The 13607-nt window shown below is 41.6% G+C and overlaps 2 protein-coding genes across 8 annotated transcripts in view; both read right to left on the bottom strand.

Moving 5' to 3' along the window:
* actn3b (actinin alpha 3b) overlaps window positions 1-7570 on the bottom strand; it is a 31927-nt gene extending 24357 nt beyond the window's left edge. The window contains exon 1 of one of the 7 annotated variants that reach the window (XM_020619695.1): window positions 7436-7570. In XM_020619695.1, coding sequence (XP_020475351.1) covers window positions 7436-7570 — 135 coding nt within the window. Of the gene's footprint in view, window positions 1-4326; window positions 4401-5632; window positions 5799-5837; window positions 6020-7435 lie in introns of those variants that run through there. The other 6 variants (XM_020619698.1, XM_020619696.1, XM_020619697.1 and 3 more) reach the window with 6 other exon arrangements.
* Window positions 7571-11880: 4310 nt separating this feature from the next.
* The window catches only part of LOC109971430 (RNA-binding protein 4B), a 5796-nt gene continuing 4069 nt past the window's right edge, over window positions 11881-13607 (bottom strand). The window contains 1 exon segment of the mRNA XM_074527677.1: window positions 11881-13607. This exon segment is cut by the window's right edge and continues 14 nt beyond it. Within this exon segment, the coding sequence (XP_074383778.1) occupies window positions 13495-13607 (113 nt within the window). The 3' untranslated portion in view covers window positions 11881-13494.

Below are 13607 nucleotides of genomic sequence, written 5' to 3' on the forward strand. Positions count from 1 at the left end.
ATGAGAGGCAAAACTGTCCAGGCAGGTCTAGGGTCAGCTAATTCCATCTTAAAATGAACCCTGAACATGATGACCTATGTGTGAAACTGATCTACAGTAAAATGCAAAGCAGCTTTCATTCAGTCACAGAACAAGTCGACCTTGTGGTTCTACTTCTGCCTCAATTAGAGAACCACAAAAAAAGTCAATTAATGCTTTAGTCAGATGTTCTTACAACTCTGATTCACTGTGTTATTTGTAGGTTTTGATATTGGAAGTGGTTGATGACGTGGCTATATGTGCAGTGTGTCACTGAAAGCTATGCACATTGGAGCATATCTGATGCAAGAGCTAATAAACATCTTTCATCCTGCATGAAAGGGCTCAGATTATTTAGATGCATGCTCTGCAGGTATTCACTTTCATAAGCATCCAACGTACTGTACAGTGATGAATCTAATCACTCCAAGTAACTATAAAATACAATGCATCAATTTCAAGGTAAGAGATAAAGCCATAGATTTTGATATTCTGTTCACATTTTGATATCTTAACTGGAGCTAGAAATGATCTGGCAGAATACTGCAGCTCTTTAAGTCATAAAGTACATAATGATACCTTCATGACCTCAGTCCTATTATAACAGACCCATCATCTCAGCAGACATCCAACTGATGACTATAACCTTTGCTACCACATACCTATAAATATCCATTGCCTGCAGCCAGCATTCAGTTCTAACTCTTAACATTATGAGTTTAGTTCCCTTTTTATAAAATACAGATTTGGTGTTCTGGTGGGTTCATGGAAGTTGACATAAATGCAGCATTTGAGTGCAACACCATTAGGACCCTAAGGAGATGTTTTGTAGGTGCTGCACTGAGCCGGAAAATTAAAACTGGGATTGTTGTAGCTTTGTAGTACATCAATTCAAACAGATGTTTGTTGACCACACAGACCACAATGTTTAGCTTCAGTTCAGTTTAGTTTCTCTGCACAAACACAACTGCAGATGCAACTGTAATACAAGTAACAGTGCCATCACCCAGGCAATTTTCTCTTGACAAATCCAGCATTTTATTCCACTTACAGACCCACGGGACTGCTCTGATCACATCAAGATGGCTACTCTCACAGCCCATCAATCATCATTCCTACTTTCACTCTATAAATTCTGACACTACCACTGTATCATTTGTCTGCTTTCACCATTACCATTCACACTCTGCAAGAACCTTTCCCAATTCTCATTAGATAAAAATTAATAAAAAACTGCATTTAGAATACTGCATGTTACATACACGCGCACACTCCTCAGCCTTTCCTATGGCCTCCCAGGACTCCTGTGCCTGCACTAAAGCAGTTTATAGAAGCCTCCCTACATGGACACAGCTTCTGGAATAGCAACTGCTATTTGATCTGACTGCAAGTTCTCTCACCTCTTCACTTATGTTTAACCATTGAACACATGCTCTCCATACATATCACACAACACAGACCCAGCACTAATTAATCCCATTATATGGACACAATTCACCTGGAATATATGGAATTTGAAAAAAAAATGAATTTTCTAACTTAATCATAAATTAATTTCTCAACACTTATAAGGTGAGAGGTATATTCTTATCAGGCTTGTGAGCGGTGTGGACAGGGAGAGGCAAGAACTCCACCCTTGATCATTTTGTCTTGGGTTTAAGTTGCTTTGTCAACTTGACAAAAATGTTTTGCCTCAAACAGGTGTACAGAGATGAAGATTGTTTGTTTCCTATCAGTCCTGTCTTTTTTTATTGTTTACAATAAACAGGTTGAATACTGAAACTGGAAGATCACAAATCTCTTTCTTGGTGGTCTCATTTCAGAACCTCAAAGACCTGTTCTCCACTAGTCTGGTAAGGAGAAACGTGCTGAGAGGTCCAGAGATCAGCTCTACGAGCTCAAGGTTCCTACACAGGGATCACATGACCCTGGCAGAGTGAATCATGGGAAGGAATCTAAGATGAACCCCATCTCCCTGTTGCATTAGGTACTGTGGCCTGGGGACAGTTGGAGCAGGTCCAATGCAGTGAATTACAAATCAAATGGGTTCTGGAATTTAATTGCCCCAGTTAATACCAAGAGGAGGGGAAAGAAGCCTCTGAGTATTGACAACATGATTTAAGTATTTTCAAATTAAGTGATGTCAGGCATGTTTAAAGGGCAAAGGCATCTGTGGCAAAAGCATTTCGTAGTTATCTACGAACTAGCCAACTACACAAAATATATATAGTGCTACTGAAGTACTAAGGCAAAAAATTAGAGGGATTAGAAATATACGTTTCTATAGGCTGCTCTTACATATAAATCATTATCAAATTGTTTGTACATCTAACTTGAATGCTACTTCCTCAATATGAATGATGAGCCAGTGTTTTAGCACTGTTCATAAAACATCAGTGGCCTTGAACTGTTAATGTGCAAAATGAGATTATACGAGAATAGATGAGATTACACAGCACTCTTTGATCACTACTTGCCCACACAGAGGGGTATCATATTAGGCTGAGTGGATAACTATCACATTACTGAATATAAATTTGAATCTGATGATCACTCTTTTGGCCACTTCGTTCATTTTGCACCCTGTGGAACAGCAGAGTAAAGGACAGAAAATGGAAAACAGCAAATATCTCACTTTCATTACAAACTAATTTAAAAGGTGTAAAGAGATATGAAGAAAATCAGGAACCATGAGCATTATTATTAATCCTGGAATAAATGTTGATAATTAGGCAAAAAGGCCTAAGTGGTCAGCCCCAAGACTGATGCATCAGTCATATCTGTTGACAAGATTACTTTACATTATCATTATTCATGACAGTTGGTAATGGACTGTATATTTGATCACAGCATTACTTTGGTCTTTACCAAGAATGTATAACAATGACTATTTAACTGTCAACTTGAATGTGAGGTTGGGCTGAATTTCCTGTGTTTGTGCACTTGCTTATAACCATTCCTTAGCTGAGCTAATAAGGTGTTGCTAAGCCTATGTAAAGAGAATTAAGGTTATTAGCATAAGCAGCCTAAGCAGCCAGACATTCACTTTGTCAGTTAGCAGCCGAACTTTTAATCTGTACCAATATTTTCTTGGTTTTTAATATTTCAGGATATTAAGCAAAACCATAAAGAAAGCAGCCAAACCAAAACATACTTCGTTAAGTGTTGCTGTGTACCAGTATGCAGCCATCAACCATCACAAACACAGCAGCCACTTCTCAAATTAACAACCACATGTTTAGCCTGTACAGTTCTCTGTAGTGAGAGTTAATCTTTAACAGATATTGATCCTGCATCGTTTCTGTGGATGTGCCTCTCTACTCTGTTAGTTCAGCATCTCGATAACCTCTGAAAGTTCATGGAAATGTCTACTTCTGTAATCTACCAGACTACTCACTGACAACCTAGCCCTTCTTATTTCTAGGCATACAACTGTTTGAAGAAAGACAATCTCCGAGACCAGATGCAGCCAAATCTCATCACACTGTCCCTTTCAGCTGACACCTTTCAAAGATGCAATATCCAACATAATTTTGCCAGCCCCTATAAATCCCTGGTCCAAACCAAGCCATGTGTCATTTAGCTGGCAAGCTACAGGAGCTGCTTCATGATAAATATAAACCAGAGTCAAGATGTACAATTCAAACACATATACAAGCACCACAAACACACACCATTTCCAATGTACAGCAATGCATTCAGTCTGTGTGTGTGTTGACAAACACTCCTGCGTCAAGTGGTGAGCAGCTTTTTCCACTGAAATTTCAGGGATGGGAGAGAGAACAGGTGGTGCAAGGATTTCCTTTCATATTCATTACACTGCAAAACGATGCACTGGCTATATTTATGGGCTGATATCAGCTCCTTGAGCTAGATTTTACATGCCGTGAAGAGCAACGGAGTACGATGACCTACTCCCCTGAGAAGACTAAAGAGAGGGTCGTCCTTGGCAGAGCAGGGTTTTATATCATCTTACATTCAAAAGATTGACAGGTGCAGGGGGATGGGGCAGTCTTCACATAAGATAAAGAGCAAAAAACTACACATGGTGTACCAAGGAAAAAATAATAATGTGCACATGCAACATGCAAGATATTTCAAGAATGGTGGTGAGAGGAAGTGTTCAACCTGACTGGTGAAAATACAAAAAGAAAGTAAGATAGTCAGGGAGGGACAGTGAGAAGCTGGAGCGAGTTGATAAGTATTTTTAGGAAGATGTTTATTTGTAGGTCTGAGCAATCAACCTTGGGTGTATATCTACCAACCATGCCATCTCTGATTCAGTTACCATCTGTTGAGGTCTCTCACCTTGTCACAGTGCTTCAGCTCTATATGTCAGGGGACATTTTACATTGGTAGAACATTGCTGCAGGTTCACTGCAAAGTGTCATCTGAAAATGCCTGGTAAAAATGCTGCTGTTGTACTGGTCTATTCTGTAAAGCACCACAAACGGTACAGATTAAGCATTATGGGCTCATGACCACAGCACAAAAACAGAATACAGAAAAAAGTTTTAAAAAAAAAAAGTTATAAATTCATTAAAATATCAGCATACTTTTGGCATGGACCAATATGAACTTTAACAATAATAATATCAGTCTGATTATTTTACTAGTGTCATTAGACCAACTGTGACATAGCCATGAAGGAAGTTATGAAAGATCAGCAAAACAGCATTTAAAATTTTTACTTATCCCAAGACTGTTCAATTGATGTCTGTATCACACAACCAGTTCAAAACATAAAAAATAAAAAATAAAAAAAACACATTCATGCAATGATACAGGTGCACAAAATGGCAAGACATCTTAAAAGCAACAGGTAAATTGTACTAAACAGATTTACATGAAAGAACAGTATTTAGGATAGCATAACCCCAGTTTGTTTGTTTGAGACATGCAAAGCATGTATTTTGCTCAAAATTTAAAATACTTTTGACAACACTGTTTTGAAGATATTACCATATTTCTGAAAAAAAAAAAACTATTTGACCAGAAAAAAATATACCCGTTTCACTATAAAACAAGCTTTTTAACTCTTTGTGAATCTTCAGCCAACCACAGATCCAACCAGAAGCCAATGTCATCTCTTGATATCTTGTTTTATTATCACCTAGGTGCATGTATTATGTGCATTTATGTCTATTAAAGACCTTTTTAAAATTGTTGTATACTTTCATATATAATTCTATTTAATACATATTTTTGATATTTTCATATTTTTAACCAAGCTACTGGTGTCATCTGTGTTTGGTTTTAGGTTAATGTTACCATACAGTCTACCTAACACTTTTTGTACCAACTACATTAAATAAACTAAACGATAAGAGTAAGTATGTTTACGTGATGAGTGCTGCTAAACCCGGTTGGCTTATTGGCCTGTACTAATTGTGGGATTAGAATGTAATGTTATCTGGCTATCTTAAAATAAGTGATTAACGTCACAGCGTGAAAACGTATGCTAGGTTAACTTCTAATCAACGCTGAAAGCATCCCGGAGCTGCAGCATTCTTGCACAATATCTAAGCTTAATACCCTGAAAACTAACCTTAGTATCGGTAAATCTGATTCCAAAACAACTTGTATAACGTATAAAACATGAAAGGTTATCTACCCGACAGTTATTTTAAGATGCTAAGGGGGTGAAGTCACTGCTTTGAAATTGGTCATCCAATATGGCGGTTACGGCGAAGCAACTAGTACAACTATGTTAACGTTAAGCTAGCCAAGTACGATAACTATCTGTGCACCTAACTGAAACACTGGGATAACATGATTAATTTGTGCGTCATGTAAACATTTGATTCAACTAAAATAACCTTTACAGGTGTTGTTTCTATCCCACTTTTACAGCAACAAAATCACTCTCACTTGTGTTAGTTGACGTTCAGCTCCGACAGCTCATTAAACACACCTGTTAGGCTGTTCTCCATTCTAATAGGCCAGCTAGTCACCGCGGCAACGAGCGGTCTTCTTCTTCTTTTTTATTACCGCCACCTTTTAGACTGGAGTGTGGATCACAACGGCAACGATTGGTCCAGCCAATAGCTATCTTAAAATGACTGGAATAACTGGTTTAACATTTTACCAAACAGTTTTGTTGCCATTAATAGGGTGAAAAATGCTTACATCTTTTTGGTGTGTGTATTGTTAATTTAAACTAGACACACAAATGGCCTGATACACCTCCTAGAGGGCAGCGATTTGTTGTTGGGCCCCTACTGACCTCCAGTACAGCCTATAGTTTTATCATTTCTCCAGGCACCCAGAAACCAACCAGCACTCTAGAGCTGAAATGATTAGTTGATTAAATCGTTAGTCAGTTGACAGACAATTAATTGGAAACAATTCTGATAACTAACTTTGTGAAGGTGAATATTTGCTGAAGTCCCAGCAATGAAACTATGATAGTAAACTAAGTATCTTTCGGTTTTTGGCTGTTGCTCAGACAATAAAAGGAATTTAAATATAATAAGTAGTTGTCACACATAGGCTATTGATAATGAAGATATTTTTGGTTGCAGTCTTAAAGTGGCTAATAGGCTACATTTTCCAGGTGTTTTTTTTTATGTGTTGATTACTGACAGAAAAAAATTTAAGCAATTTTATAAAACATTACACAAACACAACATATGAGCTCTAAACAAACTAAAACTATTACTATCTATCTACAAGACTGGAGACCACAAAGTAGTAGAGCTGTTATAATTGATAGTGATGCAAATTTATAACAAATTTGTGATCTATATAATCATAATGAATTAACTGCTATGGAGTGAACCTGGGGCTCTGGGGGCCCTTTGGGAGTCTGGGGCCCCTGGAGAGTTGCCTGCTTCACCCGGAATATAATCTAGCCTTGCTGTGAACTGTTATAAGACACTTAGAGCTATAGTTAAATGACTTAAATCAAAATGACTCTGGGTAGGTTTCTCTGTCTCTTCACTTCAAACTCTGCATTAATGTGCTTTTTAAACCTACTCTAGGTTGGATTAATGTTACTAAAACCGTATAAACGTACAGTATGTGTATTAGGTTTTGGTTCAAATGTAGAATGAAGACTAGGGAGGGTGGTATTATATTTAGACGGTCTTCACAAGGCAAGTAGGGGTAACTGAAAGGCAACACTGAGAAAGATCCACAGCTTAAAATATCTGCCCACACAGCTTCCAGGAGGACTTTAGTGCCAGGTGCGAGGATAGCAATGGTGCAGATGTCCAGTTTCATGTTGGGCGGTTTTAGGCTTTGCATAATTAGGATGAGGCCACCGACTCTAAAAACAATCGTATCTGTCATGTTAACATGTTCAAATGCATAAAAAGCCGGCGCTAACAATGTGAGGGCACTGGTAAATATGCGCGTAATTACGCATGGCGGCACAAGGGTATCCTCGTGCTCCAAGTCTCCAGATTAAACCTACCTTCCTCTGTTGCTTCTCCCAGGCTGGGTCTAGCAGCAGGTCCCTGTCCCATTCATCTTCTTGAGTCATGTACGTGACTTCATGGTGGGTCGTGTAGGAGTTGCTGTATGTAATTTGGGTTTCGACAGCTGTCATCGTGCCGCCTTTGTCAGGACTTCTCACGCCCCCGTCAGCTTACAGTAAGAAAAAGTTAGTCAGCAGTAGGAACTACGACGATGCCGTGAAGTCAAGAATCTCCTTGAGACGACGGCTGCAGACCAGACTCCAGTGGTGCCTGTGCGGAGGTGGTGCTCCCACTACCAGAAGACCCTGCTGACCGATGCTCCTTTCCTGGTCAAAGTGGCACACGTGACCGCACCCCAATAAATATGGGAAGTGACAGCTTGAGTATCAGGTTCTGACCCCCAAAAGGTGTAAAAGGCGGGGCAGCGTCCCGCAGGCGGGTTTAACAGGCTTGTGAGTGGTGTGGAGGAATGTCAATTACTTTCCCTCGACCCAGAGAGGTTTTTATGGCCTGTGCAATGCACCTGTTGCTGTAGTTTCAGCCTACCTCTCCCAAAAAAGGGTTCAAAGAACTGAATCCCAAATTCTCCAAACCACTGAGTCTAAAGAACAGTTCTGGAAGACTTATTCCACACTGCTGAAGGCTGCAACTACTATAGTTTGTTTCTACAATCTATGAAAATATTCATTGCATTCTATGTACATTGATTGTTCAATTATAATTAAAGAGATCCAGCCGCTTATATGAGAAAAATGAATTTATTCATGATTTGCATGCAGATTGAAAACTGCCTCAACATTTTAAGAAATACATGTTAAAAGGCATATATATGCATACACAACCATATAATATAATTTGTCATTCACAGTAAACATGTTGATGCAAACATTTCATCTAACATTCATCAACTAAAATCCCACCCCATTCAACCTTGTGCTGGAAAAAAATTCCTTGAAATGAGCAGATTGCTATTCTCTTGATTTGGCACACTATTCAGTCACCCTTGATTTGTCTTTGGACACTAGAATAATGTATATTATAATTAATCTGGCTTTTAAATGTAACTACACTGGCTTGGTCCATTAACCTACATGAGGACGCTTAGCTACTGCCTGAATATTTGTGGTTACCACAGGGTACATGTGCTACTACTGAATCAAGAGGATTTAACATGACTGTAAACAGAATGCAGCTATTTGAGTTTTGATAATTAAATGGACCATGGCAAAAGACAGGCTTGGCCACTGGTGTCTATCAAACATATACAGCCAGAAGGGTGGACAAAATAACAGTAACACCTCAGAATATAATGCAATACACCATCACTGCACCCTGTATCATCAAGAACTACCTCCTTTACCAACTCTCAACAGCCCTCAAACATAATTAACTTTTTAATTAATGTAGGGATATAAAATGTAATTGTATTGCATTCTGTAAGTGTTCATGTATCCATTCCCTGTAGCTGAGTTATGACTCTGCCGCTACTATCTTTATCTGAAGAAGAAAGATGAGCAGCAGTAGAATCCATGATCTGTAATTCTCATCTGCATAAGAGCTAGTCATGATCATATTACTGAATCGCAACTTGCAAACTCACAAAGCAATGTGGTCTTTATGGGCTGTGCTCAAATCTAAGTGGAGTGGGTTTTGTTGCAGATGCACATACTTGCATATCTCAGCTGATACCTGCTGTGGGAGAACAGATGTAACCTGTGGGATCCCGTCAAAAACAACTTAATACAGAGACGTGTGCTGAAGGAGCATCTGGATTACAGTTCAGCTGTCCAAAACCACAGGAGGCGGGGGAGGGTGTGGGGGAGGAAGTGGAGAGGAGGCTGCAGTGAGCTTTGGCTGTCAGTACAATGTGGCTGTGAATTCAGAGGGAGGGTGGGGTTAGAAATGTGTGGCTGCATTCATCCAAGCATGGGAAGCCCAAGACTCGCATGTACCTGAAGAAGCCTTAGTGAGGAAGTTGGGAGAGTGAGGATGATGAGGTGGCTGGGGGAAAAGAAACTGGAGCACCACATGCCCTGATCATGGAGGCTGAGATGGAAGTCAGTGCTTTATCTACTCATTCTGCAGCTGCACTATTTAAAGAAGGCTTCTTTCCTGACCTTCAAAGTAGTTTGAGGTGGTGAAGCTTACATTGCCTTTATTTTGGGAGCATACAATATCTATGAAAACAAGATCAGTTTTGATGGTAGATGTACCAGGGCCTTTATAGAGTAAGATTCTGATCAGTATATCTATCATGGCAATGAACAGCATGGTCCTCCAAGATCAGGAAGGTGAGGTTAGGGAGCTGCTTCCACTACCAACTCACCTTATAATCAACTCATCTATTCATTTCCCTCTTTCTTCTTTCCCTGGGTTTGCTTGTTAGGCAGACAGAAAGCATCGGCCTCTGTCTCGCTGTCATTTTGCAGCTGTCAGGGCAAATACTGATAAATTCATTTGACATACTAGGTGACCGTGGGATCCTGGGTGAGGGTTAAGCTCTGTATCTCTGCACATGGACAATCTTAACAGTTAAAAACACATACACGGCACTCAGAGCACATCTCCAGCCAGTCTAGCTGATCCCAGGATTAGAGAAATAGAGCTGCCATACCAGAAAAGTCCTATAGGAACCCTGAGATTGGTGAGAATCTACAGGTCAGACTGGCCTCAATCCTAGGCCTATCTTATAGGATGTTTCTGATTGGCATAAAGGCTGTGAGGGACCCAAAGGTAAGACAATTGTTAACCCCTACAGTAGGAGGTTGGCTTATCATTTTTTTTGATGTATTCAAACTAAGTTCTTTTGGAAAACAGGTGTTAAGATCCCTTCCACAGCCATGAGGAACAAACCCAGCATTCAGCAGTTTTAGCAAAGCGATTTGTCCGACATTGAAGTCTCTCTGTGTCATGTTACTGAGTCTGGTGGCGGGGCACCAAGCATACACTGTCCATTGCCTAGTAGCCCAGGCCTCTATGGCAACAAATGAGGGTGGGGAGGTTGGGTCAGGTGGGTGGTTCTGAGAAGTTGAGTCCGAGCCAGAGCCACGAACCCAGATCCAAGGTGGCAACGGCGGTGGCGGCGGATAAAGCGCTTGTGTACGTGTGTGAACGGCGGAGAGGAGAGGCGCATAGGGACAGTGGGGAGGGGAGGTTAAGGTGAGGAAGAGGAGTGAAAAGGCAGGGGGTAGGGGTGAGGGCGGCGAATACGGCGGTGGAGAGGAGTTCTCTAGTGGGCAGGCGAAAGGTGGGGGTGTGTCCACATATGCCAAGCTTCACTAATCAAAGAAACACCAACCAAAAAGTTCTTCAGACATCCATGATCTCTCCCCGTTTCACCCACACACATACACACTTCCCTTTATTCACTAGCTCACACACCAACAGGACATAGTCAGTCACCTTGTATGAGACAGTGCTCAGTCTTGTAGAGGGGGGGTCTTAGCCCCAAGCCACCCCGCCTGCCACAGCCACTGAGGAGAAGCCCAAGGCTGTAGGTGTGGCACTGCCATCGTAGCAGAGGAGTTACTGAGCAGGGAAAGGGGGAGGTGGTGATGACAGAGGAGAGGAGGGGGAGGAGTGTTTGGTCAAGGTACAGTCAAAACAGGGGCGGCAGGTGGGGAGAGGGGAGGTCAGTGCTTTTGTTTTTGTTTTGTTTGGTTCATTTACCTTGGTGGTGAAGAAAGAGAGAACAAGTTCCCACTGCGCTGGCGTTGCATTAAAAGTCGTCCCCATGGTTCACGCCACCACACTCACGCACACTGGCCGTTCCAGGTGGCCTGGTGACCTAATTCAGTTGAGATAGTTAGTTCAGAGCTGGACTTTCGCGGGGTTTGTTTATTTTTTTGCGGCAGAGGTACAGGGATCACACATGCAGGTCTGAGAGTGGAGTGGACACAAAGACACACGGAAGGGGAAACTTTGGTGCAGCAGGGAGACCAGACCAGACCAGACACACACCCATCAACCCCAGGAACAGGACAGCTCCACAGATCAAAATGCACCCAGGCCATTCTATCTGTGTGCCTCTCCCCAGCCCTCAGCATGATGCCACAGTCTGTGCATTGTCCTTTCTGCATTAAAATCAATTTAAGAACCAAGCCTTTCTTGCCAATACTGAATACTGAAACACCTTTGCTCAAGTGCAACTGTGGTTTATGCACAGTTGGAGAGGCTGGAGAGAGAAAGGAGCACCAACCTGCACTTACCCTGACCACAGAGAGCAAAGCTGGGCCAGCATCTACACCTGTCTCCCCCTGGGTCCCCAGTCAAATGGGTCTGGCGGTCATTTTACACAAGAGAAACAGATAGTGGAGAAGAACAACGTAAACAAGAAGAAGGGGAAATGTCCAAACCCTTTGCTTTCTTTACCACAGTAGTCAGCCACATTCTTTATTATAAGGTTTATAGTATACACATTCTCAATAAAAAGCATGCTGGGTTTTTTTTTTCAAACTGTACTTTTGTTTTTTTCCTATAAAAGGCAGAATTAAAATACTTCTCTAAAAAATTCGATCTCAAACATGGCAAACAAGACATTTTGCAAACCACATAATTCTACAAAGGATGCAACTGGTATGGGTTTGTATATACGACACAGCTAGATTACACTGCGAGATGCAAAAGTCTCTTAATCACTAAAAACCACAGGGAGAGAGGGGAGGGGAGGGGTGGGGGCAAAGAGCGAGGCAGTGAGGTGATTCAGAGGGTACGTCTGTGTGTGCATCAGACCACTGTCAAATTGTCCTTGCAAAAAACACTGAATGTAAGAGACTGTAGAACCTGATGGTTGGAATTTGCCAATGCAAAAGGTTTTGGGAAGTCTTTTGTTTTATTAATGTTAGGTGGATGTAGCAAACCCCACCTATAAGATGTAACAACTGGATTAAAACAAGCTTTTTTTGCAATTAAAATCTGAAGCAGGTCTGGTATTTGGGGCAACTGGAAGACATTCACAGTTACACCCCAGTTTGACTTGTATTACATGTAAACTACACTAAAACAAAACACATATTTATTTTTAAAAAAGGCCTCTGAACATAAAGAACTATGTACAAAAATATCACCAAAATCCTCCCTAAACCTCCAACCTTACCTTTACGAGGAGCCGCAAATGAACTGCTAACTGGGTGACAAGTGTGGAAGAGAAAATAATAGAATATACACTGAAATGTACTGTCAGAGGTAGGCAGCTGTAGTATGAAATGGAAAGAGAGGTGAAACAGTGTCTTTCAGCGTTGCAGTTAGGGTGGTGGGCGGGGGCTCAGTACAGTACAGTATGCATTATGTGTGCTTTACGTTTTTGTTTTTTTTGGGGGGGGGTTCTTTTGTTCTGCAAGGCGTGGTCTTAGCTGCTGTGTTTGTGCACTGCAAGGTCAGGAGCACACACACGCTCATTCAGACATATCACATTTACATCACATTCAAGACAAATACCCGCCCCCACCCATATAAAAAGACCTTGGTGCTGTTGGACACAATGCAATGCAGCCAGTACACAATATGTGCTTATCTGTCTTCCCATCTGATTACATTACACATCTAAACTCTCCAACATAAGGCAAAAAAAGGCTTCAAATTAGCTGCCCTACCTGATTATCTAGGCCTAAGGAGGATGGCTGATAGAGTCAAAAACCGGTGTTTCTTTTATTACAGATTTGGCCTTAGAAAATCATAACTGGGTTACAGAAATAAAGGCATATGAAATGACCGACTGGGTCAGTCTAATACTGGCACAAGTGTGAGACTGGCACGATACATAAGTAAAACTGAGAAGAGAATGCCCATACCACAGATGAGAGCCTTGTTTTCATGGCTGCACCGTGTGCACACCAACGGGACCAAGGTTTGCCGATCAAGTCCCTCGCAAAGCAGGTTAATAAACCATAGTGCCCTCGGTGTCAAACCCTGCCCCACACACTCATAGCCCCCACATGCACGCACACACACTCGCATACAGCTGCTAGAAGGTGGTCAGGTTTAGGGTGGAAGAGGAGATGCGGGGGTCGGGTTCAGGGCAAAGAGGGAGGGGTGGGAGGCAGAGAGTTGCATGTGACTATCGGAAGGGGGGCTCAGGTGTGTGAAGGGAGAGTTCGGGGCGGCGGAGGATGGCCTCCTTTCGCGTGGGCGGCGGCAACGGCGGCTCATACACCCTGGGTGCAGCCATGG

Source organism: Monopterus albus, unplaced genomic scaffold (assembly GCF_001952655.1).
Source record: "Monopterus albus unplaced genomic scaffold, M_albus_1.0 scaffold225.1, whole genome shotgun sequence".
NCBI classification, from domain to species: Eukaryota; Metazoa; Chordata; class Actinopteri; order Synbranchiformes; family Synbranchidae; genus Monopterus; species Monopterus albus.